This window comes from Malurus melanocephalus, unplaced genomic scaffold (assembly GCF_030028575.1).
Source record: "Malurus melanocephalus ecotype Western Australia unplaced genomic scaffold, MMel_1.1 scaffold_190, whole genome shotgun sequence".
Classification (NCBI taxonomy): Eukaryota; Metazoa; Chordata; class Aves; order Passeriformes; family Maluridae; genus Malurus; species Malurus melanocephalus.
This window is the reverse complement of record NW_026623422.1, coordinates 671,537-698,645: the sequence shown is the minus strand read 5'-3', so window position 1 is coordinate 698,645 and position 27,109 is coordinate 671,537. Positions and strand designations below refer to the sequence as shown.

The window sequence follows — 27,109 nt, the reverse complement described above, 5'->3', positions numbered from 1 at the left end:
TCCTGCCCTCTGTGCATTCGCAAAAGGAACAAAATACCGAATGACCTTAATAAATTAGAGGACCTGGAAAAAACTCAGCTTATTTTCCACCTACAACATTTTACTGCAAAGCCATTTTCACCAATTGTAGACAACATAATTACACACACACACTCTCCCTCCCAGGTTTGGCTGCCAGCCTGATAAATAAATGCCTATGTTGTAGGAGGGAACATTAGACAGGCAATACTTTAACTCATTATATGAACATTAAAAGGCATATTTGTATTTTAGATACTATTTTATTGCATTCAGAAGCCACTGGAAATATTTTTCTAAATTACATGCTATAAGAGCTCTGAACTTAAAAAATGTGTGAAAATTATAGTTCCCCCACCCCATCCCAATCCAACTTGTATTATAAAATAAACTTACTGACAATGCAGYCTTCTCTAGAAATAGAAATTTCAGTGTCTGCATGGGAGGTTTTTTAAAGGAAGGGGAAAGCTCACACCAGTGATAAATTTGGTCAGTAAAATTACTTTTATTCTTTTATTTTTTTTAAATAGAAGGCCTTATACAATTGAGTATAAATATCTTTCAGAAACGTGGAAATGAAATGAAAAAAAGTATCTGGAAGGAATTCTTTTTATTGAGGAAGAGTTTACATATCTAAGTTTAAGTATTCACCTACTTTTTGCTGCCTCCTGTGAACAGGCATAATGGAAATATTGCACTGAGCATATGCATGGAAAACACAGCTAATAAAGCAAGGAATATGGTAAATACATTTCATACAACCTTAAAAAAATTCAAACAGTCATACAACAAATTCCGAAGCACTTCTGTGATCTGCAATCTCAAGATGATGTTCACTGTTCTGATGTGTTAGCAAATTGACACTTTTTTTTTTGTAGAAAGGTTTTGTATTGGTTCATGAAACCACAGCCTTAAAATTGTTGGCTTTCAGTTACAGAGGTAACAGAGAGGTATCATCTGAATTCACATCAGAGCTTTTGAAACAAAAATGGCAGCAGCACAAGCAGGTGCCTCCTCCAGTGTCCAAACCCCTTTGTGGCTTTGCCATGGCCAAGAAACAGAGCAGAGCAGCCCAGCAGAGCAGCCAGACTCCCCGGGTGCTGTGAGCCAGGCTGGCATCCATTCCCCTGTTTGCTGACAGAATGCCCCYCTAAATCCAAAATGAAGCAGGAGAACCCCAACTAAGCAAGAGAACTTCCAAAAAGTCTTGTGAATATTGACTACACCTTGGAATTCATTAACAGAAGAGGGAAAAAAAAAACTGACCAACCCATAAAGTGAATTGATAGAAATGCTGCTCTGGAGATGGAAACAAAGAAGTTTCCATAACGTGCTGAGCTCACAGTAGAAGGAAGGTGTTAGAAAAGATTTGTTCCACTGCAGTTCCAACCTGGTTTCCACAAGAGCCCACACTGAAAAAAAAGATCTATTTACAACAATTTCAAGCTGCTTGTGGAAAAGCCACCCCAGATGTGTCAAACATCGCTTTTGCTTCAGTTCACTGTATGCACACCACGGGCCCATGTCAGAAACACCTGAATAAACACTGGAACACAACACACACAGAGTAGCCTCTGTCCAATATTRAAGTTATGATCAGTGGAAGAGCAGCTCTCACACACTTCAACATTTTATATTGCTCAGGCACTGAGGATCARCTCTCTTCAGCAAGAGAATTTTCCACTCTAGTTTTTGCTGGAGCCATTCCTGTCACATAGGAAAAACTGGGCTACATTTTATCCTTTCACTTCATTAGAATTTGAATTTATTTACATACAAAATAAGACAGGAGAAAAAGTTCTGTTTCAGTAACCCAACAATGGGCACCTTCACTTGTAATAAGGATGCCTTAGGCAAGGCAGCTGCATTTACTTCAGGAGCATATATAAAATTCAGTGTGCTGGTATGAAACAGAAACAAAAATATCAGATCATACAATGCCAGTACATTCAGGTAAAAAAACAAAAACAAAGCCAAAGAACCAAAATTAATAAAAAAAAAATTCCAAAACTTTTCACCACTTTAGTTCTGTTTAGAATGCTACACAATGAATAAATTATGTCTKTCTGGGATAGTGTTTTACTCCTACATCTCAAAGAAATTCCAAGCTAATTAATTAGAGCAAGAAATTACATTGAGCAGGATAACGTTTTAAATGAAAGAAATGACTTAGAAACACCAATCAAAGATAATTTGATTATGATTAGCTGTGCTGAAGTCTAAGTCATTAAAATTGATGAAGAATGTTTTTACACTGGTCTATTCTATGTAATCCATTACCTACGCTATGCTCTGTAGTTCAAGTCTAACAAATGRTATCTGATAGTTCAGTATTGAAGACTAAAATACTTTCAATGCACCATTTGCTCTCCTACACTGACATGTTTCCAATTTAAGAAAAAAAAAATATCAGTAGCAAGTAGATTTGTGAAATTCTTCACTGRGAGAACTTGAGCTAACATGAAACATCATCCAGATCTTTACCTGCTCGCCTTCTATGGTCAGGTTTAAATATGGCTGCTGCTTTTTTCTGAACAGTCATTGTCCCACAGAAGTTACACCCATGGTTGGTAAGAAATAATTCCCTGTGCTTTCTAACAACTGAGGCTGCCCAAAGGTGCAAGGTGTCCTGCCATRCTCTCAGCTGAAGTGACGAGCCAGACGAGCAGACCTGTAGTCGACACGTAGCTGAACAAAGGAGTGAAGGATGTTCTTGTCCAGGTTAGCAAGTTGTTCTCCTGAGCAAACCTGCTTCAAATTATCTGGGGCTACAACCAGAAGGTTGCAAAGTGCATGCAGGGTATCAAAGAGCTGTAACACCAGCGCAATCTGTGAGCAAGGGAAAACAAGGAAAAAAACAGATAAAAATCATTAAAGTTGCTTGAAGTCTTATAACAGAATATCCATCTATACCTTCAAAACACTTCCTCCTGAGGAAGGATTTACAACCACCATTGTCTCCCCATGGACATGCTCACCTTGAAGTCTTTGGCACACTTCCTGTACTCAGCCACATCACAAATGGCCAGCATTCCTCCCATGCAGCTGTAGGAATATTGCTGYAGGTGTTCATAGATGAGGCGATGGAAACGAACCCCAAGCTCCATCAAAACAGTGTCCACGTTCTTACCATCCATGGAATTCCTGATCTTTTCCACCTGTTTTCTAACATAGCCACAGACTTTAACACAAGCCTAAATTMAAAACCAAAAAGAAGTAAATAAGAATTAGGTAATCTTTCTTCCACAGCATTAGCTCATTATCAGTCATTGACTTTGAATAATTTCAATGATGCATTATGAAAGTTTATTCTCCAATTAGTAATTTTCCAATTTTCTTTTATTTGCCACAAAGTATGCAGAAAGATGGATGCAAGACAATATTGAATTAAGTTATAGTTCATATCATTTCAGTATAGAACAGTTTAGTCTGGACTTTTAATTCAATGATCCACACAAGGACGAATGTGATCATAATTATAAATCCAAATTAACAGCCATACAGGGATCTTCCYCCTTCCCACAGAGCACCAGACTCTACATTCTACTGCTGCACTTCTCCCATTCCCACCTGGCTGCAGGCATTCCAGAGAATGCTCTCACTTCTTCCCATTGAGTTTGTTCCCTRCTCCTTCCTGCCTTGTTCCCAAGAAGAGCCTCATGTGAGCCACTCCAGCATGCCCAAGGCTGGGATTCAGACACTCTCAGTGGAAAAGACAATGCTGTGCAGCAAAGAATGTTCATGCTGTACCTGTGATGCTCTGCCATGTTCTTGCCATTCTGAGAGGAAAAAGCACCCAGCAACTAGGGAGTACCTGATAATTGATTTTCTGAAACTGATAGCTCAAAGCTAATTATCAACTAAAAGCCTTGTTCCAAATCTGAGCCTCTTGGGAGGRGAAAGAATGTGCCAGTTCCTCCAGCACCTACTGATTTGTGTCTGACACYAGATAAAAACTACTCATGTTCCTTTTCAGCTTGAGAAAATAGTCCACAACAGAGTCTGGAGATGCTTGGTGCAAAATGGAAGAAAWTTAAGCAAATGCACATGTTGTCCAATGGGAGTTTGGTGAGGAACATCTTGTACTCAATACCACTCATGAGCTGAGACTTTGGTTACTTACATTTGTATATTGAATCAAAACATTGTTTTCATCTTCTGGTTTAAAATCTGTCTTCTTTTGCTCTGCAGCCAAGATGTGCTTCATCTGTCCAATCATACAATTCAGTGTCCTTTAAAGTTACAAATACAGATTGGGTTTGGAAGGGAACATTTTCATTTCCTTGATTTTTATATTTGCATATACTGACACRATTCTGGACAAAAGTAGGTAGCATAAAACAATGAGGGAAAAACCCCAGCACCTAACATTTGAGTAATCTACAGAAGATACACTGAAAACACTTATTGTAAGAACCAAGCAGTGTTAGGACATGTCAAAGGAAACATTTAACAGACATTCCCACTCACTCTCTTCTGCAATTGCAATGTATTTCTATAGAGAAGATACCCTTGATTTTTATGTAAGTTGTTGCAAAAAGGATCATCAGCCAAAAAAAAMCCCTAAAACCTCTCTCCTCCAAGTTCAGTGTCTTAGAGCACAGCACACGGCCCACTGGCCAGCTGCTTTTAAAGGGGACACATTAATGGTGAGGTAATCCATTCAAATGCAGCTCTTCAGAGAAATTGGATAGCATCCTTCAATGCAGAGAATCCAAAGGAAGCATTCCAAGCAGTTAAGCAGAATTAGATCACATTGCATATTAGTGAGAAGCAAGCATCAGAAAACACTTGAAAATGAAGGAGGGGTGAGGGGGAAGAAAAAAACCTCTTCCTTTGGCAGAGCTTGGTATTTCTCTTGTTCCCAGAAATCTAATGGAGTTTTACAGCATCAATTATCTTTCCTTTATAGGATTTATCTGTTCAGAACATTATCTAAGGTCAAGGCCCTGCTTTCCTTCWAGTGCAAAGCAAAGGTCAAACAGCAAAGCAGGCAACAGAGGCTGCAAACCCCTCCCAGTACCCACCTTGGTCAGGAACATCCCCCTGGGTCTCTTTTTTCCCCTTCCCCCTTCCCTTCAACTTCCCCTACCCCTCCATTTTTCCCAAAGAAATCTGTCCAGGACATTACAGGCCTTGAAGGATTCAAGCTGGCRTGAGGTGGAGAAGAATACATGCACCCAAAGAGAGAAAAAAAATCCTTTTTTTTTTCTATGCACAGAGCTCAGGCTTGCATTTCCTATACACTTCATTTCACAATCCTCATACCAATTGAAAGTTAAAGAAATTATATCTTGCATTCTGCTCAATTTTCCTTTGAAATAAATACTCCCAGAAGGCTGTTTACACAAAATACATACTGAGAGAAAACAGTTGAACTAATTCTGTTTGGCTAATAAATCACTTTTACTGAGGTAGATAATTGCTGTGAATGGTTTTCAAGAAGCTGTACTTAGACTTTTCCAGATTGGATAAAGCTGAAACCATCAACGTTTTGAAAATTTGCTTTATTTTTTAAACTCATTCCTTTAAGCAAGACAATCAATTCTCAACAGCATCAGTGGCACCACAAAGCAGCATGAAACAGCCCCACAAACACATTTTACATGTAATGTTCATCTCAAAACTAATCTCTCTCTTTTATGTGCCAAAACACAAATTTTTTTGAATTCTCCATCCACAAACCTTTGATTRTACTGTCTTCTGACAAGGACTTGTTCTCCTAAGTCTCTCTAATACTTTTAAAAGATTAATTATTTAACACAAACAGATCCAAACCATTGTAATASTGATGACTGACCTGTATCTGTCTAGATCTAAGCTTCAGTGCCTCAGTGCTTCAAGTATTTCCAACTTTGTGTTTAAACCTCTAAGGTCACTTGCAGCAGGAGCAGCTAAAATCTCAATTGCCACTTACAAACCCTATTTCCACCTTTCTCTTTGCACTTAGAGAAAATAATACACCAAATCAAAAGTAGGGCATCACACAACAGCTCCATTTCCTAATATTAAGCTTGTTAGTTTATTATTTTCATCTGCTGCAAAACAGCTGTGATTTTAAGTTGCAATTTTTATAGCTATCCCCTCATTTTTATTCTGAGAAATAGAAAAAAGATTAAATGAGTCACAACCTCAAAGCAAGTCAATGTCAGAATAAAAATTATTCCAGGTCTTCAGACTTCCACAACTCGGTCTAATCCATAGCACTGCACAGATCCCAGYAAATCATTTAACCTATTTTTGTCAAAGCTTGCTCCTAATGGAAATCTTGCAAGTGTTTAACCTATTTCAATCATCATTTCTCCCTCTTTCAAAGTAGAAAAAAACCAGTTTGAGACAATAAGATAACAGTGAATTACTGCACTCTTTCGACATAACCAAAATCCTTTAACATCCTTCCAGAAGCATTCACGGGTCAGAAATCTGCCAGTGAAAACATGACCCTCTGCTCACACAAAATCTAAATTTCCTATGCACAATAATGCATGTTTCTCTATTTAAAGAAAATAAAAGCAGCAATTTAATGTCCAGGAATAATTCATTAATTATTTAATAATTCCTGCTTAAAATGACAGTTAACATATATCACAAAGGTGTAATTCATAAGATTAGGAGAAAGTTTAAATCTCTACTTGCCTATCAATGCCCATATCCAGCTTCACTTCCATTTGTTCTATGATATCCTTTTTCTTCTGAAGGCATTCAGATAATTTAGGAGAAGAACTGCAACAGTACAGATGCGTGAAATGTTAAAATATTGAAACAAATTTGTCTGCTGTGTTTGCTGCTTCCAACAGGATCCAGTGAAGATTTCCCACCCCATCAGGAAAAGGGTACAAACCCCCTTCAGYCCCACCTGGAATACCCAGCAAAGTCTCCAAGGAGCAACATCTCTCCTTCTTATCAACACTCCTGGAGCTCACCTTTTCCCATTTGTCTCCAAAGGAACTAATTTGTTCAAACTTCCCTTYCAACCCCTCCCACAATAGTATTTTATCTTCCACAATATCAAGTTGAACTACTTCAAGCAGAAACTCCTCTTAACAGAGGTGAGAAATGAAAAAAATTGCTTTCTTCACCCAAAAAAAGGACCATTTACAGAGAAAATGCAAATCAAAACAAAGGTACCTGATCAATGGCATCAGATGATCATTGAACTGCTTGTCAAATAAATGGAAAATAGTATTGGCCTGGTGGACAACATCCAAGAAATAAAGATTTGCATTCTTTGAATCAGAAGAGGGAATGCCTAAAGCAAAGACGGTTTCATTAGAATTGTAACGATACGCAGTTCTTATAATTAGCATGATGACTTTTTAAATATGCAGAATTTTTCCATGAATGCTTAAATCACAGGCTTAGAGTTTCAAAAATTTACCACGGTGCCATATATAGAATTCTTGTAGCTATATTGGTAACAAGCATAAGCACAGAAATACTTTACTGGTAAAATTTCTGAAAGCAAAACAGAACAGTCAATTTAAAAACTCCTTCAGAATGTGAGACTGATGCTGTCTTATAAAAAAAGACAGATTCTCACTGTCAAGATTTTCACTTCTTTAAACAAGCAGTTTTCTTATTTACTGCCACTCTAAAATGCATAAATATACAAACGCAACCACGGAATTCCTATAAAAATTAAGACACTAAGCCTTAATACAAAAATATTTTCTCGTGACACAGAGAACAATTAGAAGTAGAGAGTGCTGATGTCCCAATTTCTGTGATTAAAATATTTTTGAAGACAGAAGCACATTTCTCTCTGTGCATCAATTCCCCAAATGAAAGTTACACTTTAGAATCAGTAAATGTCGAGCCCCAAACACACAACACAAATTTAATTTAACCAACACATCCTGAACAAGGCCAATCAATAAGGCACAGCAAAGATCATCTGCACAGAAAGGCCAAGGAGATGAAATGCTCAGGAAATATTGTACTCACCAGCAAGGCCTGTTTCTAATGCATAATCGATGTGTTCAGTACATAAGAACTCTACAAGCATAGAAAAAATTCTGAAAGCATTCTTGGGTAAGTCAGAGGGATCAGAGAGCTTTAAAGAAAAAGAAAAAAACATCCTAAAGGTCAGTTCTACATAGATTTGAAAGTTTATTGGATATTGCACAGAGGATAAKCTTAAAATGTAACAAGTATTCCAGAATAATTGGAATTTTATTCTAAATGAAAAGAATCCATACAGAGAATTATTCAGGAACAGCCTATAGTATCAAAAAGCCCCTCAGCATTTACAAGTAAACTGAAGCTGCCACAGGATGCTACAACAAGGAAAAGCATAAACAATTTCTACTAATAGTAATAATAAAAGATATTAATTAATAACAGTCTTTACAACAGTTTCCCACATGCAATCTCAGGAATTACCTAACCTTCATGCAACTGAATGCTGGGAAAATACATACAGAGAGATTACTCCAGCCATAACCTGTATTTTTGTTCTTTTAATACTCTTCTGGCACTGGCCACAGTGAGAAGCAGGACACTGGGTTAGCTGGGGCTCCAGTTTGTGTTCTTTTATCACTGGAGCAAAAATAATGCAGCTGAACCTCAGACACGTTTAGCACAGTTCAGCTGGAGTCAATGGAGCATGAAGACTTTTATTAAGTGCAGCAATGCCCACATTTACACTCGGCATCTGGACTTTGTGAGCTGTAAGCAACATGGGATTTTGGACAGCAACCTGTCAGTAAATCCCTTCTCTAAAGAAAAACGTGACAGGGCTTTTGTACCTAGGAAACACAGTTTTGGTTCTTAAGGAATTAGGTGAAGACTTTTATGAGTAAGAATGATTACTATTGCCATTCGAGGTAATTTACACAACACTCACAAATATTTCTGCTGTATTTCACCCCAAAAAGCTAAAAAAAAAACCCAACAGAAACTCACTCCCAAGCACTGAAATGTTTYAATATATGGCTACATCAAAATTACCAATTTATTTTTCCTAAAGCAGTCCCAACTGGCAGAGGCAGTGTATCTGCACACATCTGCAATGTGACATAAATACCACAATTAGTTAGCCAGGGCCTAACTTATCATCTCTTGTACAGTGAATTGCCTTGACCAGAAGCTCCTAAATTCTAAAACCCTAATTCTAGAAATTGCATTCCAAGATCCATTGGAGTTTCCACCCAAATATAATTATTTTAAAATAATATCTATTAAATCTGACCACAACAGGGAGGCAGGAAAAAAAGAAAGGGTTATGCACATTTGGAAAAAGTTAGTTTATATAATGAATTTAACAATTGCTTCTAGCAACTATAACATTGAGAAAAATAATGATCTACCTACTTGTCTTAGAGTCACTAATTCTAACCCTGAGGAAGGTAATGATCCCAATGTGTGCAGGTAACAGTCCTGTGTCAGTTCTATCTTTGGCCCCATTAAGTTTATAAAACATTAAAACATCTAAATGTCTGATGTGAAGTTTTTCTGCCCTAAGCTCACTTAGAATGGTAAAAGAATTAAAATTTCCTAGAAATCAAAGTGTTTAGCTAATAAAAAAATCACTAACATTTGAAATTTAATTGCACATTTAAGRGTTTTCATTTACACCAAGTACCAGGCAAATATGATTGACAGGCAGCAAAACTAGCAATTTAATCAGAAGTAAAATACCTTTTTCATGTTAGTCTAAAGCATTTAAAGAACTGCAGAGGGTTACYAAGGTAAACAATGTTTAAGRCTATTCCCCCTCAGCATTTTATTGGTGATCATTCACAAATGCAAGAAGAAACTATACTTGAGGCAGGAGAACAATTGTTGAACTATTCAGGGTATTTTTAAAGAAAAGAAAACCACACTAAAGGTTTCTCAGGTCTTGTGTACAATTTAGTAAGAAATGCAATGTAGCCAGTAGGTTTAACCATCCCCACTTTTTCCAAAAATAGCATTAATACCCACAAAATACAACTAGATCCACATGTAAAAGCAAACCCTCAGCCTCCACCATGGCTCCATGAAAACACACAACAGAGAATTTAACAATGTCTCTTCTTCATCCTATCACACCTCAACCAAAAACTTAAGCTCAAGACTAAACCTCACACACAAAATTATACCACTAAGGGAGATCACAGGAAGCAAACTTACCCTGTGACATCTTTCAAAAGCTTGTTTGGTTTCTTGCAAAAGGTTAACCACCACTTCTTGTGACAGGAAAGTTTCCCCATGTGTGTCAATGCTTGGCCCCAGGGGTAARTTTGTTCGTTGCCTTAGTCTCTCTTTGAGGTCTTGAATACTGGAACAAAAATAGATCCCAAGAAGATTTCACTGGGTGGAAATTTCGGTACTCAAACTCAACAACAACTTAGGATCTTTTAGTTGTTAACTTAAAAAACAGGACCCAAGACACAGTTTAGGATGTGCAAGCATTAAGACAAGTCTTGCAAGCTTTAAAAGCAAAAATTGCCAGTAAATGCAAAACTACCACCTCTGATTCCATGRTCAACTGCATTCTAGTGTGGCCCATTCACATGTGGGAGCAGCTACTCCCCTTTGTGGGATAAGAGTCATTTCAYTGGAATCCTACAGCACTTATGCTCTGTGGACAAATTTAGCCTCTACACACTCTGTTACACTGCACTTTCCAAACACTAATGAGAGCTTCCTATCTCATCCACACCCACAAATCCTCTCATCCTCATCCATTATCTCAGCAGTCCTTTATTWAGTCAAGCATGCTCCGACACATTTCCATGCATAAAACAACCCATACAGTTACACACTACAATAAATTTAATTTTCCCCAAGAAAATTAAATTTTCATCTTTGCTTTTTTTTTTTTTTTTAAACACTTCACTGCTGCTTTTTCCATATCATTCCTCATTCCTGACACACTGAACTCAGGAGCTCTTTCAAAGGTGCAGAAGTCTTAGCACCTCTGCTTCACTCAAGTTTTAATGCTTCCTATCCCAATTCTCACTACTCCTTCATCAGTTTTTCTACCCTGAGGATAATGAAGTCTTGTTTTACCTTTCTCTAAGTCCATTGCATCTTCTGGGCTCACTAAGAGCTTTCTCACTGACATTGCTATGGTCTTTTCCCCTTCCTAGGTCTTGGGAGGGGACCACAAGACCTGGGCAGGTGAAAAAAAATGTATGCTTTTAGATACACACATATACATGCTTTAGGTACCTTAGTTTTGCTTCAGTCCTTTTGTGGATCTGGATCCTAAGTTGAAACATAGGTTTAACTGGTATTTTTCATTTCCAGTATRTACAAATACCATGCACTGAGTACATTTCACATGTACTGAGAGCAACACACTTTTGAGCAGAACACAAAGTGAAAGCAAATTATAAAAAGCTGTAGGTCTTTGGCAGTTCATCACGGTACATCTGACACGGCAAATAAAACATTTCTCCCCTCACCACCTCCCTTCCACTTTAAAATTATGAAACTTCCCAGAAGGAACTTACCCTCCAGTGCCAATGGACCTCTTCTGGTGGTTTTTGGAATCATAATAGCGCTGCAGAATCATAGCACTCCTACTTTTCAAATAGCCAATTTCCACCTCAATGTAATTCTCCAGGTAGGAAATGAAAATGGCCTTGATAAGCTTAGACAAGAAAGTCTGCTTATCAGTACCCAAGTTAAATTCCATCAATTTGCTTGACAGATTAGTAGTTCTTTATGCAAAAGAAACAAAGAAGGGAAGGGGAGGAAAAGGTTGAATGTGGATGAATTACAGCATTACACATTTGCAAAGTACACAGCACAACAGAACCTTAATGGTGATTAAGACTTGGAGCAGTTTTATATTTAAGTAAAGAATTTCATGTAATTCATGTTTAATTACACACAGCACCACTGCAATCAAGTTACCAGTGAGATGGGGAGGACTGGGTTTTGCACAGTTTTAAAATTACTCTTGAAGATCACAATAATGCCCATTGAAAATAATGGCCATTTTAGATTTTCTTAAAAACCCATCACTGTAAAAATTAATGGCCATAAGGGGGTTTTTTTTTCAGTTTTTCTTGATAATAAATCCATTTATCTTCCAATAACTTTGATCAGTAATTTCATCATTGATATATAAATACCTTGTATATAGATCATARAGATTCTTAAGATACTGCTCTGCATCTGATTTCCTGTGTTCTTCCAGCTGGTCCTTCACATAACTCTGTAAAATTTGGTACATCTGTTAGAAGATCAACTGAAAACCACAGGTCATGCTCAGTACTTCATGGATTATATGGAATTTCCTGCAAAGTGTAGATCTTACCCAAGGTAATTCATCTATCCTTTGTTTTTAAATCTCTAATTTATACTTCCTGCATTATCCACAGACAGAGTTAAATGCACTTGCAGAATAAAATTATTTAATAATACAAAACAGTAATGTGTGAAGCAAAGACAAAAGATAGATGGCTTTGAAAATATGTTTGACCAACTAACACAAAATCCCCTCATTTTAAGAATCAAAAGCTCCAGAGGCCTCAGGGCATTTCTGCAGCTGAGAGCAGGCAATGAAGATGGTTACATATTTGCTTATCATAATACATCCACGGTGCAGATACAAGCTTAGGGCTTTCATATCATTGAATATTTGGACAAAAATATTATTTACCATAAAATASTAATTCAAAACTGACACACAAAATTGGGGCTGAAACACAAGCTCAATCTCTATACTATAAGAACAACATCTACGGGGAAATTGCTTTTTGCAAGGAAAGTCATGCTGTTGACTTTAAGCACTTAAGTGAGTGTATYTGCAGGATGAAAAACTTAGTATCTGCAATTATTCTAGATTTTCATATAAATACTGCATTAGCTGCAAGAGAGTAATCACAACATAAATTATTTTCACTCATTCASTGCTAACCTCATGCACGACACCCAAATCCAAGAATGAGCAAAGTAAAGATATGAAATGTGGAAGTTCTTTTCCTGACATATTCTTGGTAGGGGGCACAGAGAAGAAATCAAACTCRTGTATGACATCTCATGAATTATCCAATGAACACTGTGATTCCCTAATAATTTTACATACTGAATTTGACTATTTTCACTCACTCTGTATTCAGAGCACAAGCAGATTTACTTGATATAGACTTGATTATCTGTCTGAATTGTTACAGAGCAAGGAGTTATGATTCTATACCCTTATACAAAGATTACAAATATTGTAAATTCTCATTAATTGTTATTATTACATAAAACCTTTTTTTATTAAGAGGTTCCTCAATGAACTTGAACACATTAAAATTCGAAATACCTGAAGTTTAACTTCAAAGATATTTTGAATGAGTTTGGCTAGCACAGTYTCTGGATTGCTAAAGATTTCTCCAACTTGCTTATTCACTCTCTGGCACAGAATGGCTGCATCTTCAAAGACATCATTCCTCAGGAATGCTCCCTAGGGATTGAGAAGCACATTTCAGAATATATTGAACAACAACCTATATAACTAAAAGAATGAATAAAGTAATGTAAATAAAGAAATAATGTAAAACAAACTGCATTACCTCTTGACACTGTTTTATGTACACATCAACACAGTGGGAGTAGCCCTGTGGAAGGAGCAAAACAACTCAGTGTTAGAGCAGGTTGCTCATGCCTTCACTAGAAAATGAAATTTAGGAAATATAATACTTGTGAAAAAGTTAATGCAAAAAACCACAAATTCATTCAACATGTAGACTTTTTCCAACTCACTTTTGTTACAGATCTCCCACCACTCTAAGTGGATCTACACCTCAAGTTCCAACATTGTTTCTCAAGCATACAAGTCAGTTCACACCCATGCAAGAAGAGATTATTTTAGAAAGTTCTGATGCTGCCCCMAATCCCCCTCATCTGCCTCCTTTATTCCCCTGCATTTGATTTCAGATTGAACCCCTCAGAATTTCTAAGGTTACTTATGTTATCTGACATGGGGCCTGTGCCCATGCAAACACATTCACTCAAAACAGGAATTTATTGTACCGTGGGTCGGTTTTAATCATGTATTTAAATTAAACCCCTCCGTTTTTACCTTAAAGTGAAGCAAAACTGCTGCTACTTCTCTCATTCTGGAGATTTCTCCTCTCCGCTGAGCACTGGTAAACTCTTGAATTAACTGGCACTCTAAATCRTGGTACTTACCTGGAGAGGAAAGGGGATAACAACAAAAACCCATCAGGCTACRTAATACAGGCAAAAACTCTAATACTGACAGTATTGCTTATTTATTTAATCATCTTTAACAATTCAAATACAGGAATATGGATTGAACTGGATAGATAACTTACTTGCTATCTTTGATTTTACTTCAGAAAACCTGTTAACAACAAAAAAAAATAGCATGATTAAATTCAAATCCACACCACATGAGATATCACAGGCATCCYGGATCATGAATAGCAGGCACTCTGCTTAGAAATGAAAACATGTAGCACAAAGACGACAGAAAAGTTACCCGCTTTATATCCCTAAAAACCTACAAGCATCTAATTCAAATCTAGCATTAAGTCAGCAAAGCAAAATTATCCCATTAAAAGTCTGTTAAGCAGTTTAGGATGTGTATGTAAAGATGATCCTACAACATGAGCGCGTGAACACAAATTTGAGAATAGAAGAGAGAGAAATAAGCACACAATCCAGCTCAAAAGCTTCATGAAGCACTAAGCATTGCAGCAAAAGGGAGACAAGGGAAGCATCAGAAAATCACAGCTATGCCAAGATTTATTTTCTTAAAAAGATGTTCAGATAGATTTTTACCTGTCAAAAGGCAGTTCCTGTGCAATCAAATGCAGTTTCTGAATAATATCAGCTGCCTCTTTAATCTGTTGAGAGGAAAACATGACAGAATTATTAAAGAAGGCCTGATTTTGGGGTATTCCTTTCCTCCCCCTGCACTGTCCAATTTTCATAGATGAAGTTCCTATTTCTAAAGCTGGWTGAGTTGACATACCCGTGGAAGAGATCAAGCCCTTCAAGTTCCCATATGTACTTTTAAGATGCTTAAGSTATTTTTCTCTAACATAAAGTTATATAGGTCAAAACATGATGAAAAGTCTTGTYATATGTTCCCATTGGGGCTGTCTGGGGAGGTGTGTGAGCTGTCTGGACAAACACTTCATACCAATAAAACCCATGGCCATGCTTGACAAGGAGAGAGGAGAAAGAGCAAAAGGGGGAATCAAAGCAGAGCATTCTCCCAAGGAAGGAGGAATGGAAGCTCCATTAGAWATTATAAACTCTGAGGTCCAAAGCAAAAATCAAGATAATAGTCAGTTAATTACATAGCTACAAAATAAGAATAGCTATATAAATACAAAAGCTGATAAATAAAGATAACACATTGTGCAAATTTGTGATCTCTCCTGGGCAGCAAAACCCATCAGCACAGGAAATGCATCTAAGTAGTGCTTAGTGACTACTTCGCTAGGCTGAATAAAATGATGGAAACCACACATTTCAAAGTGTGAGGAAGGCAGCTGGTTGCAACTAAACTTCAATGGATTTAAGCAGCACTGACTGGGCCAAACCAGACACAACTGGAGCACACATCTGATGAGGAGCAGCTGAGGGAAAGGGGCTCAGCCTGGAGAAAAGGAGGCTCAGGGGGACATKCTGGCTCTGYACAACTCCCTGACAGGAGGGGGCAGCCAGGGGCGAGGGTCGGGCTCTGCTCCCAGGGGACAGGACAAGGGGAAACAGCCACAAGCTCTCCCATGGAARGTTTAGATTCAATGTTAGGAAAAAATTCTTCATGGAAAGGSTTGSCACAGGCACAGGCTGCCCAGAGCAGYGGTGCAGTCCCCATCCCTGGAGGSATTTAAAAGCCATGTGGCACCTGGGGACATGGTTTAGTGGTAGTCTTTGCAGTGCYGGTTTAATGGCTGGACGTGATGATCCTAGAGATCTCTTGCAACCTGAATTATTTTATGACTAAAACCTTTATAATCTGACACAATGGAGAACATGGAGAATATGAAGTTTATCTTGTTCTTCCTGATWGTGATGATCCAGGGAACTGAAGGGAGAGGGAAGGAAGCAATGAAATCCTATTCTGCCACCACTTAGAGCAGGCTGGATTAAAACTTTTCAAGAATAGAAGCAGACACACASGTAAGAATAGAGAGCACAGGCATCACACTAGGTTGGTTGTTCAGCAAAAATAGGGGCACTCAAAGTGTATCCATTCTGACTATTAAGAGCAGCTTATGTTTTGAACTGTCAGCTTACAATAGCCTCTTAAGGCAGAAGCTGCTACACTCCTCAAATAAATCCAATGAAAGAGCAGTTATTTCTATGAGCTYGCAGCAACCTTAATACCTAACAGCTGTGATCAATACTGATGGCAGGAGAATTGTCTGTCTATTAGCAGTTATTCACCAATGCTACAAAAATCAAAACAAACAACAACAACAAAAAAAAAAACACCCAGAAATCCCACAAATAAACATTTTCTTTGTGTGCTCTTCACACAATAGCTGTTAACTAACTTAGATTTTATTGAATTCAGGACCTTTTCTTATGCACAAGAGAAGCCATGACAAATCAATTCTCCACAGTTTCTACTTAAACCCAGACATATTTAATTTTTAATTGAATCAAGCTTTGGTAAACAACTAAAATAAAATAAACATCAATTTCACAAAATACAACTAAAAGGCTATAACGTATCTGGGAAAAAAAAAGCCAACTGAAAAATAATGGCAAGAGAGAATTTTAACACAAAACATGCACAAGTTAAAAGGGAYAATGAAATAATATTAAGTACAGAACATAAACAGAGAAATGGATATAAGAATAATCATAAACATATTAAGCATGGMAATGTTATTGCATGATAAATAAGTGAGCTGCTGACCATTTTGATAGTTTAACTGTGTTAACCGGGGTGATTTGTTCCCTTCAAGGATCTTGAGTACAGGAAAAACACTGGTTAGCAGGCAGCACAAGGGAAATTGTAAGGATTCAGAGGATGGAGAYACAATACACAGAATGGGACAAGACAGCAAGGAAAAGCTTCACAGAGATAAGTCAGAAACTGCTCAGTATGGCTGGGAGGAAGTGGGRAGCAACAAATGAAGTGTAGGGGAAAAAAAGGAATCCAACAGATTTTAAGAACAGGCACTACTGAGAAAAGTATCAATTAGGAAATAACTATTATATTCTTTTTTGTGCCTCTCCTTTCACAGCATCCCCTCGATATCTCACAGAAAAGTCCACATTTGTGAGGGCTGGCAYAGCACAAAAAGAAATCACAACATCCTCCATAATATTATCTAAAACCCCCATCAGTTTGAAGATCAGAAGACACTGACAAAGCACTAAGATTTCACATTTAAGAATATTTGTTACCATCTCAAACTTCAGAAGTATTTTTAGTTCAAAGATGCATTAAGATGCAAGAGCTCCTGTCTCAGCAGGCTCTTTTACAAACACTTCTTCAAGTTATTKTTCAAACTAGGAGGCAAAAAGTTAAAGAATTCACCTGGCTGAAATTAGGCTCAGTAAGATAACTTGYATCCAGAAATTCTRGTTTGTGTTCCCACACCCTTCCCCWGCAGACTGGSACAAGACTCAGGGYCTTTACATTTGTCTTCCTCCAGATTTGCTGAGTGCCTTCTTATTCTTCAGGGTGTACAGAGATTCATTTGTTTATAAATTTCCAGGTTTATCCAACTGATCTACCAGATTTTTCTGGTACTCCAACAGGATGTATCATGCAACTTTAATTCACAAATAAAGTGAAAGTTGAATTCTATGAGCCTCTTGAGCAGACAATCCATAATTCTCTAATTTATGTTTACTTATTTACCATGCTGCCAGTAAATATTTATAAAATGCATGTTTTATTACTACTTAGGAAATAAGGAAAGAAAAACTTTAGGCAAATCTGGAAAAGGCTGTCCACAGAAGAGCTTTCAGTTTGCTGAAACCTTTCTGTTTCCCTGGGAAGTCGGGGAAGTTTTTCTCTGCTCCCTCTTGAATTAGGGCAAACCATCAACTGGTAATTACCATATATCCACAGACCATGAATCAAAAGTCACTGTGCAACTGACTTCTTAGGAATACAAATATATAAAATGATTAGCTTTTCATTTCCCTGAGAGATACCTCTGGCTCAGTGGGGAGGGGGTGACTATTAACCTGTTCTCAGGTCTTCTCTAAGCTGCATTTCAAGCACATATTTTTTTGCTGAATGGGCAWATCAAGTTTTTGCTGTTTCCACAGTTTTTTTCCTTACTACAATCACACCACTGCACAGAATTCAAGGAGAGAGGGAAGATTCTTCAGGATACACCACACAAAAAACCCCCAACAAACCTAAACCAATAATAAACTGCATTGGGAAATCCAGTATGTRTCCTTTTACTGGACTCTTTTCCTTCAGTTCATTTTATTTGCCACACCACTCAGACTGTATTTTCTTCATGAACRTACTCTTGAAGCACAAGAAAAACAAAATGCTTTAACATTTCTTTGAAGTTTTCCTGCCTGGTTCCTCTAAATTCCAAGGGTGGAGACATAACCACAGGACTATACAAAGCCCAAAGGCATGCTGTGACAAAAAGGTATCCGAGGCCAGTGGACTGACCCAATAGAGCAAAGTTTCACAAAGAAGCTGCATTCAGAAACGTTCTGCTTTACAGGATGGATCTGAGGCAAGGGGTTCAAAGGAAAGAGGCAGATATTGTATTGCACTCCAAAGTTGCCCTCCCAGCGTTTCCCAAATCTCCGATAATTTCATAAAATGAAAAATGCCAACATTGCCACATTAAGCATCACTGAATACAAATGCTTTATCAGCAATCTGCAGCCCAGTGTTGTTAATTTACATTTCAGAACAATGACACTTTAACAAGTCAGTCACTCAGTGGTTTGAAGTCTGACCATGGTAAGTCATGGTAGCAGCTTGTAATTAGGGCAGTCCCGCTTATTGCTTTGAACCGCTTTCATCCCGCTGACAGCTCTTACCTTTTCAGAGTTTGTAAAAACATCAGACTTCAGCTCTCCATCCAGAAACTCATTAAAGTATTTCATCAGCTTCTGAGCCTCCACAGCCCGTTGCCGTGGCGTGTTTACCCCCTCCAGCTGGTCGCCAAGGTGACAGACCTTGGTTGCTACATAGCTGATGTGCTCATCTAGTTCTTGGAAATGTTGGAAGGCAACCTGGGAGAACACAGACACTAAAATCATGATTTCCATTTCATGTACTTCAGGAAAGACAAGATTTCCTAYGGGAAGAAGCATGGTGAATGCAGGTGCTGCATCTCAGAACCACACTGCTACTCAAAAACACTAATTATTACACACAACCCATTAAAGTTTAGTGTCTAATTTTAAATTATTGTGAAGACTCCCCACTTCCAGCATTGCTAACGCTCATTAACAGAACATGCAGTTAAGCGCCCTTTGACAGGGGAAWTTGTCATCAAACCCTCTTTATTCTTATCTCAAACAGCAACACCCTGTACCAAGAAATGTTAAAGGACCACAGGATGCTTTTAAAACTCGCACAGCTTCCCACTGATTCTACCCTTTGGATTTACCTGGTTGCTTTTCTGCAGCTCCTGTACTTTCTTGGCAAATTCTTTTGCTTCCTTCTGGCACTGCTGTTCTAGTTTCTCCACCTTCCTCTGAATCCTTTCATCCATTACCTGTAATTCTTGGATATGATTTACAAATTCTTCCAATAATCTGATTTAGAATAAAATACAGGAAAACAGACTTTAGTTTAAAAGATGCTGTCTTCTGCAGAGTCTAAAACACCTCAAAGAAAAGAACTTATCAAGGCTGAGATAACCATGTCTAACTTAGAAATGTTTCTAAATCATAAATTTAAGTAAATAATTTTAAATTTTAAATTTGAATATTTTAGAAAAATTCAGTTTCTAAAATTTTGTTTTAAATTACATCTCCCTGTTTGTGTAGCTCTCCATGCCAACATAAAAACTCTGTGTATGGTGGGCCAAAGGAAACGGGAATACCAAAATACCACTCAAGAACACGGCTCTGCCATGGACACAAAAATCCCTATATCCCCATCTTCCCTAAGGCTGATATGGAAACACAGAAGCTTAGACCACTGATTCCCTTCAGTTTCTATTGTACATGTTATTGTACAGTTGGAAATCAGCATTACAGTAAGTAATTATTAGCAAGCAGCTAATACAGTCATAATTTCATAATGCTATTTTGACTGACTTCACTTCTACCTATTCCCATTTTAAGGGCTTTTTCTTGCCTCTTCCCATCATTGATTTTTCTTTCAATCACATTTTACTCCTCCCAGTCACAATATATCTGTATGGATTCTTAAATTTCCTCTGCTCTTTTCATTCTATGCTCAGCATCTCTCTCTTTATCTGTTTTTCTCCATTCTGTCCCAGTCCAGTCATCTTTTCAGCTCCTAYTTATCTAAACAACCCAGTCATTGGTCAAGGAATGGATTATTCTCAGATCCTCCAYAGCCATAAAACTCATGCTAACAGCTGAAAACATMTGAAAAATTTGAGAACTCTGCTGCACAGGTTTAAATCCAGAAAAGGCTTTTAGCCCAGTCAGTTTCTTAAAGGCACACCTTCTTAAAGAAAACTGGATTRAGGCAGATGTTGGTGACTCCTCTCCATCCCTCCCTGCTTGTCAGAAGYCCAAGAGCAAGCACATTGCATTAGWTTCCACAGAAAACCACAWGGAACACAWCAGAAGTATATTGAAAATAAAATTTGAACAACAGTGCCACAAGGCATTCTTTCAAACAAAAGCCTAGAGATTGCAAGCAGTTTCTATTAATTTTAACAAACTGATTCAGGCTGGGATTTGTTTTTTAAATGGGTTTTGTGTAAACTCAACATTTATTCAGCAACAATGTTCAATTTAGTGAGAGAGGAAAGATTGCTCAAGCAGAAGAGGTGGCTGCTGGTCAAGTTTTCAGAATAAAGTCTCCAGTACTCTTTCCAGCACAAAAAAAAAAAAAAGCAGTATCTTCTAAAAATAGAAAAGAAAAATACATACATCAAAAGGTCTTTTTTAATACTAATTTTGGCTCCCGGTCCAATACTAGAAGATGCCACAAGAAAAATATTTACTGTTGCAGGTTTCTCCCACTTGTCTGGAAAAATATCCAAGTGCCTYACAGAAATTAACACAAGCAAACCAGAAGAAAGGCAGAAGATCTGTCAAACTGAGTAGATATTGGTGCAAAGTGAACTACACTGAAGTATACACTGGGCACAAGCATGAAGAAAGAGCTCCAGGGAATAATGCTGTGTATTTCCAAGCTTCTTCCTGTTTAAGTCACACACAAAGCTCTGCATAGGACACAGGCCCCAGACTCAATGTCAAGGGGTTCAACATCTTGCTAGAAWTCCAACAATATCCTTTCTCTTCTCTCACGCCTCCAAAGAGCCAGACTGTTCCAGAAGAAATGTCCTTTGACTGTGTCAGGTTAATTTTCTGACATTTTAGTAAGTCAGATTAGCTTATCAAGAAATCTCATCCCCAGAGCTACCTCTCTTCCCATTCTACCTGTTCATGTTTTTTATTTGCAAACTACTGCATCTTAAAAAAAGCAGGCTCAGGAAACTAAAGTAAGAAACTCRTCAAATTGGCTTAACTATCATAGCAGGGTAGCCTCACATGATGCTTTAATCCAGCAACTCAATATTTTGAAACATTCATGTCTAACAAGCACAAACAACATCAATTCTCCTTTATTCAAAAGGTCTCAATAAGAAAGTGACTTTCCCTGCTCTTGTTACTGAATAATTAGTTTTGCATAATTGGCTCATGGTCACAAATTTTAGCAATTCTCCCAAATGAAAACCCWTCTGGACACACAGCCACAGTACACAGAGGCTTGTTGTTATATGTGGAATAGAACAGTACAATTAGAGATCCATTCACTTTGGCCATTGTGCAATTTCATTTTTACCTTTTTGGATCGAAAGCTTCTCCACCTCTGGAACCTCCTCCRGGTGTTCTCCATGCCAGGCGTTCAATGTATTCATCTGCCACAAAAGGCTCCTGTCCACAGAAGAAAAACTCCTTACAATGTGTTCCTTCAGCAGGTGCTCACACATCATTTTGAAAGTGTCTAGAAATTTTATTACAGCCAAAAGTACAGCATTGACAATTATTCCATCACCTCTTGAGTTTACATATTTATTGCTGAGAACATTGGTCCTAATTTGGTGTGTTTGAGTATCAAATCTAGATAATATCAGACTATTGCAATGAATTTGTTGTAGGTCTGTGAAGAGCTGGCTCTAAATGACCTTATTTGCAGCTGAGCTTGTGGCTTGTCATTATGGAGTGCCTGAACCCTGCAGCTGATTTGAGAGGTTACATCACCAGAACCAGCCATCAGCTGCACAGCAAAACACATCAGAGAATTCATCTGTCTAAAAAAAATAGGTGGCAAAATAAGGGTTTTTTTATAGTTCAACTCTCTGTCACACCATGGCATCACACACAGAACTGACCAAGGCACTGCCCAAAAACACCAGGATGAGATGTCACTGGACACSACCCAACATCAAACTGCAGCTGCAGAAACAGAGCAGATAAAAYGGGGAAAAATGCATAAAAACAGAGGATGAATTTGATCTCCACAAGCAGAAAAAACATGGCATGAGTGATACTAAAACTCAAGGTCACACAAGTTTCTTCCACAATATTTGCTGTTTCTTCCRTAAAAACACYRCTCAAGGTTAAAGAGTTAAGATTATTTCTCCACCTGACAATGTTTTCTGAAGGCTGAGATCTCAYTTATAAACCCAAGACTATTTTAGCTGGCCTAATACTTACACCAGCTCAAACACTTCATCATGTAGTTAACACTAAATTACCCAAAACAGAGTCCCAACTTCCATCATTAAAACAAATAGTATTAATCACTTCAGCAGCAATGACTAGGTGCCAACACCAGCACTTCTAAGACCAGTAAGAAAAATATTCTCAGAACCATCAGGATTTTATAGAAAGCTTTTAAATTACAAGTAGGAACAGCGCTAAAAGTGTGAAACAGCCCAAAACAGAGTGGGGAGTGGCTCTGGCTAACGGGTATTTGATGAAACAACTGAACATATCACCACTGCTTTTGCTAAAAGTCGGTGGAAAAAAAAAAAGACAATACTAAAAAAAAAAATAAACAGACCTCTACAGGTATTGCATTGGTTATTGGATCAATATATCTGAAACTTTGTCAAAAGTAATAAGGTGAAAAACAGCATTATACAGTCAGTTTCTTAACTMAAAGCAAGGGTTGAAAAGTAAATATTGCCTGTTCAAGGTCTGTTTCCTCAGAAACAAATTATGCCCTATCCAGTCAGGCCCAGCCACTAAACAGGAAGACAAAAGGTTTTTAAATATACTTTGTTACATGCCGAATCCTGCTAGACAGGGCAGAAATTTTACCCTTTCAACAGATCACTCAGGAACTCCTCATCCACAGACTGACTCAAGGAACTGTGCTGTGCTCAGCCTCCTTGGCTAAACTTCAAAAATAACTGGTTGATACCACATAAAAACAATTTCCCCACAAGTCATTCATCTCTTTACCCAAGTCCTTCCTGATACACAACATAAAGTTTCCTCTACATGAATCCTTTTCATCAAAAGTCACAGTGCCATGTGCTCTTACCAAACGTAAATTCTCTCCTTAGGTCATCTTGATATCTAAAAGTTTGGGAACACTTTTGCAATTTAATTACAGGTGAAATGATTCATTCAATGCAGCAACCTTCTCTTCAGGGGAGGCCTCCAGCTTCCTAATTATCTTAGGGCTCTTTGTAGGACTCCTCCTTTATAGGAAAATCCACAACCTTTCCTCTAGAAGATCCTGTAATTCACCTGGAGCACCACTCTGGTTACAAGGATACCAATGCCAAGTRTGGAAAACAGTTTACTGATACTCTGTGTATATTGTATTTTCTACATTTCTCCMTTCCCCAGATGTTCACACAAAAAGATAATTCACCTACACATACATAATGACTTTAAATATTTGTTGCCTTCTTGTAAAACAACACTTACAGAGTTTTTCTGCAAGCCTCCTCTCCTAAGAAAATCTGAGGTACATGCCCCAGACCCTCAAAAAATATTACAAAGCTCATCTTTGTCCATCCATCATGCTCTACACAGCTCTGGATACTCCTGGAATGCATGTGTACACAGACCACCTGCAGCTCCTTTTCCTGGAAAATACCTGTTTTTCCAGGGACACACAGAAGATTTGTCCTTCCATTTATTAACTGCATAAATCTCGTTCTGTATTATTTAAAAAATATTAGCTGCAGTGGATATTATGTGCAGGATAATGATCAACAGAGAAACAAAATGAGCTTTTTCTTCCAAATTTCCACAGAAGGTGTGCAAAAAATAATCTAGTTCATTTATAAGGAATAAAAGTTCAACAGTGTCTTTCTGAGCCATGATTTCCCAGGTTCCACTGCAGATCCAAAAGTTTTTACTTCAGTTTGTGTCTTCCACACACATTTGCTTTTTAAAATGCTATCTTGATAAYAGGGTTACCCATAGCTGACAGCCTAATTCCTATTTTAAGTCTCCTATCCTGTTCTGCAGAAATTGCTGAAAATCAGCTATTACAAATGTCATTTGCAAGTCCTTTGCCTGTTATCAGATGAGCCCCAACAGTCAATTTCTTCAGCTTTGAACTTCCCTCTGGCTCCAGATGAATTAACGTGATCCAATCCATTCAGCCAATACTCCTGATTTAATAAGAGATAYGCCTGAAGTGGATGATAACCTGGTTTGATCTGGTGTTTACAAATGAAACTACACTGGACCCAGACAAATTAAAAACCAGTTTAGAAGTATCCAYTGTTAAATTATGCCACATTGTTAAGTTATGAGAGGGAGAATTGAGTCCATGTTGTGTCCCTTTCCACTACAGATCCTCCTGTACAACTTCACATAACTATATTGAAAGTTAATTTAGAACGACACTCATGAAAATATGGTAATCAAATTCCACCCTCAGTACACAAGGTAATCAAGGTTACTCCCATAACAGGAACATCTTTATTTTCTTATATAAGGCAGCAATTTCAAAACTAACAAAGTAGGCAACATTAGTGGACATCAACAAAACTCTTTTCCATTCAGAGTGAAAGAGAAGTGAAAGCAGGACAGATAGAAATAGTGGATTCCATACTGGAAAACATAATTTCTAGCCCCAGTCTTCAGKCAAAAGTCTCACATAATTTCCAATTTCATCTTCATTGCTGTTGCAAAATGGAAAAAGTTTCTGCATAACCCAAAGCAGCCAAAACACACAGTTTTCTTTCCATGTTCAAGTTACCTCACATTCAACATCCCACAAAGAACAGAACTGCATTGTCATCGGGTTGAGAAATCAAGGGGCTCCTAGASTGGTGTAGGGAGGGTACAAAAGCTAGCTTCCAGCTACAGGAACACATATTTTAGTCCTGCTATTTTTTAAAGCTCCACAAACCAAAAGATGTGAGTCATAACACTTGTGTGCCATCAGAGTGATTCATAAATCCAAGTGCACACAATGCATTTACGTAAATCCCAGATATAAGATCTTCCAGAGGAACAGGAAGACCCTTTCCTGAAGGCTGGGCAAAGCAAGTTCCAGTGATAACCCACCAGATGACCAGCTCCTGGAGAGCAAATACAGGTCACCTGGTGATGACACTATGTCCCTGTGAAAAGGAAGTAAGGACACATTTTTTGTTTATCACAGGTCACATCATGAGAGGTCATGGTCCACACCAGAAGCTGGAGCCACAGAATCACACAAGGGTCTGGGTTGGAAAGGACATTAAGGATTATCTCMTTCCTCYTCCTGCCATGGTCAGGGACACCTTCCACTATCCCAGGTTGCTCCAAGGCCAGTCCAACCTAGCCTTGGACACTTCCAGGGATGGAGCAGCCACAGCTYCTGTAGGCAACCTGYGMCRGGATCTCACCATCCTCACAGCCAARAATTTGTTYCTAATATCCAACCTAAACCTACTCTCCTTCAATTTGAAGCCATACCCCCTTGTCCTGTCATTACACCCCTGTAAAAAGTCCCCCATCCATCCATGTCGCAGACTCCCTTCAGGAGGGAGATGATCCTTGTGCGTCTCTTCCAACTCAGGGCATTCTGTGATCCCACGGGAAGAATTTGACAGACTCCTGCTATTCCTGCCCTGCCTTGGCCTTGGCCAAGGCCAAGCTATTCCCCTGCCGTGCCTCGCCTCCACCGCGGGTAAAGGCAGGGCAAAGTCATTTCCTGGTTTCCTTCCAGCCCCAGTGACACCGCAGCGCCAGGGTCGGGCGAGGGGGTGCCTTCGGCAGCCGGGCCTGGCATGGCCTGTCAGCCGCCCGCCGCCAGCAGCAGCCCGGAGCCGGCCGGGAGASAAGCCCTGCAGCGGGGCAAGGTGGGCACCGCACCCCCGGGGMGGCACCGGGGCTCCCCCGCTTCCCCAGCCCCACACATCCCCAGGGAGAGGCCGCCGCATCCCCTCAGGAGCCGGCCCGGCCAGCGCCGCCCGCCCCCCAGCGCTGCGGGCCCGCACCCACCTCGAACAGCTCGGCCGTGGTGGCCATGGCCGCAGGGAGGGAGGGAAGGAGGGCGGCGGCCCCTCAGCGCCCCTTCGCCGCCGCCGCCCCGCCGCTGCCGCCCATTGTGTCCCCCGCCCCGGCAGCAGCAGCAGCAGCAGCAGCGGCGGCCGCGGCGCCGCCTCCGCCCGCCGGAAATGGGGCTGCGCCGGGCGGGCACGGCGGGCGGCGGCTCCTCCCCGGCCGCCATCGGCACCGCCGGCATCTCCAGGGCATCGCCGCCACCATCGGCGGCTTCGGCATGGCCCTGCGGGCTCTGTGGCTCCTCAGGCACGACCCCGCGGCCGGCGGCGCCGTGCTCTTCTCCAGGTAGCGGCGGCATCGGGAAGGGGAGGCGGGCACGGCGGGCTGGGCAGGTCTGAGGGTCGGGCTGGGTGCCTTGGGGGGTCTGGGTGATCTGGAAGGGATGCGGGTGCTCTGAGGGATCCGGCTGCCCTGGGGGGACCGGGTGTTATYGGGGAGAGCGGATTCTCTTGGGGGTGTGGGTGCTCTGGAAGGAAYCGGGTGCCTTGGGGAGAGCGGATGC

The 27,109-nt window shown here is 39.4% G+C and overlaps 2 protein-coding genes across 3 annotated transcripts in view; one reads left to right on the top strand and one right to left on the bottom strand.

The window, feature by feature from the left end:
• Positions 1-455: 455 nt before the first annotated feature.
• EXOC5 (exocyst complex component 5) lies at positions 456-26,688 on the bottom strand. The gene is made up of 18 exons (XM_057373219.1): positions 26,545-26,688; positions 21,923-22,014; positions 19,539-19,686; positions 18,964-19,158; positions 14,752-14,816; positions 14,283-14,311; positions 14,027-14,136; positions 13,518-13,562; positions 13,268-13,408; positions 12,087-12,169; positions 11,460-11,669; positions 10,132-10,279; positions 7,963-8,071; positions 7,147-7,267; positions 6,655-6,741; positions 4,142-4,250; positions 2,997-3,212; positions 456-2,847 (listed from the first exon to the last, which is right to left on the bottom strand). Exons 1-18 carry the CDS (start codon positions 26,569-26,571, stop codon positions 2,659-2,661), a joined length of 2,124 nt encoding a protein of 707 aa, XP_057229202.1. The 5' UTR covers positions 26,572-26,688; the 3' UTR covers positions 456-2,658.
• Positions 26,689-26,764: 76 nt separating this feature from the next.
• AP5M1 (adaptor related protein complex 5 subunit mu 1) overlaps positions 26,765-27,109 on the top strand; it is a 9,580-nt gene continuing 9,235 nt past the window's right edge. For both annotated transcript variants that reach the window (XM_057373239.1, XM_057373240.1), the window contains exon 1: positions 26,765-26,892. In XM_057373239.1, coding sequence (XP_057229222.1) covers positions 26,825-26,892 — 68 coding nt within the window. In that variant the 5' untranslated portion in view covers positions 26,765-26,824. The remainder of the gene's footprint in view (positions 26,893-27,109) is intronic.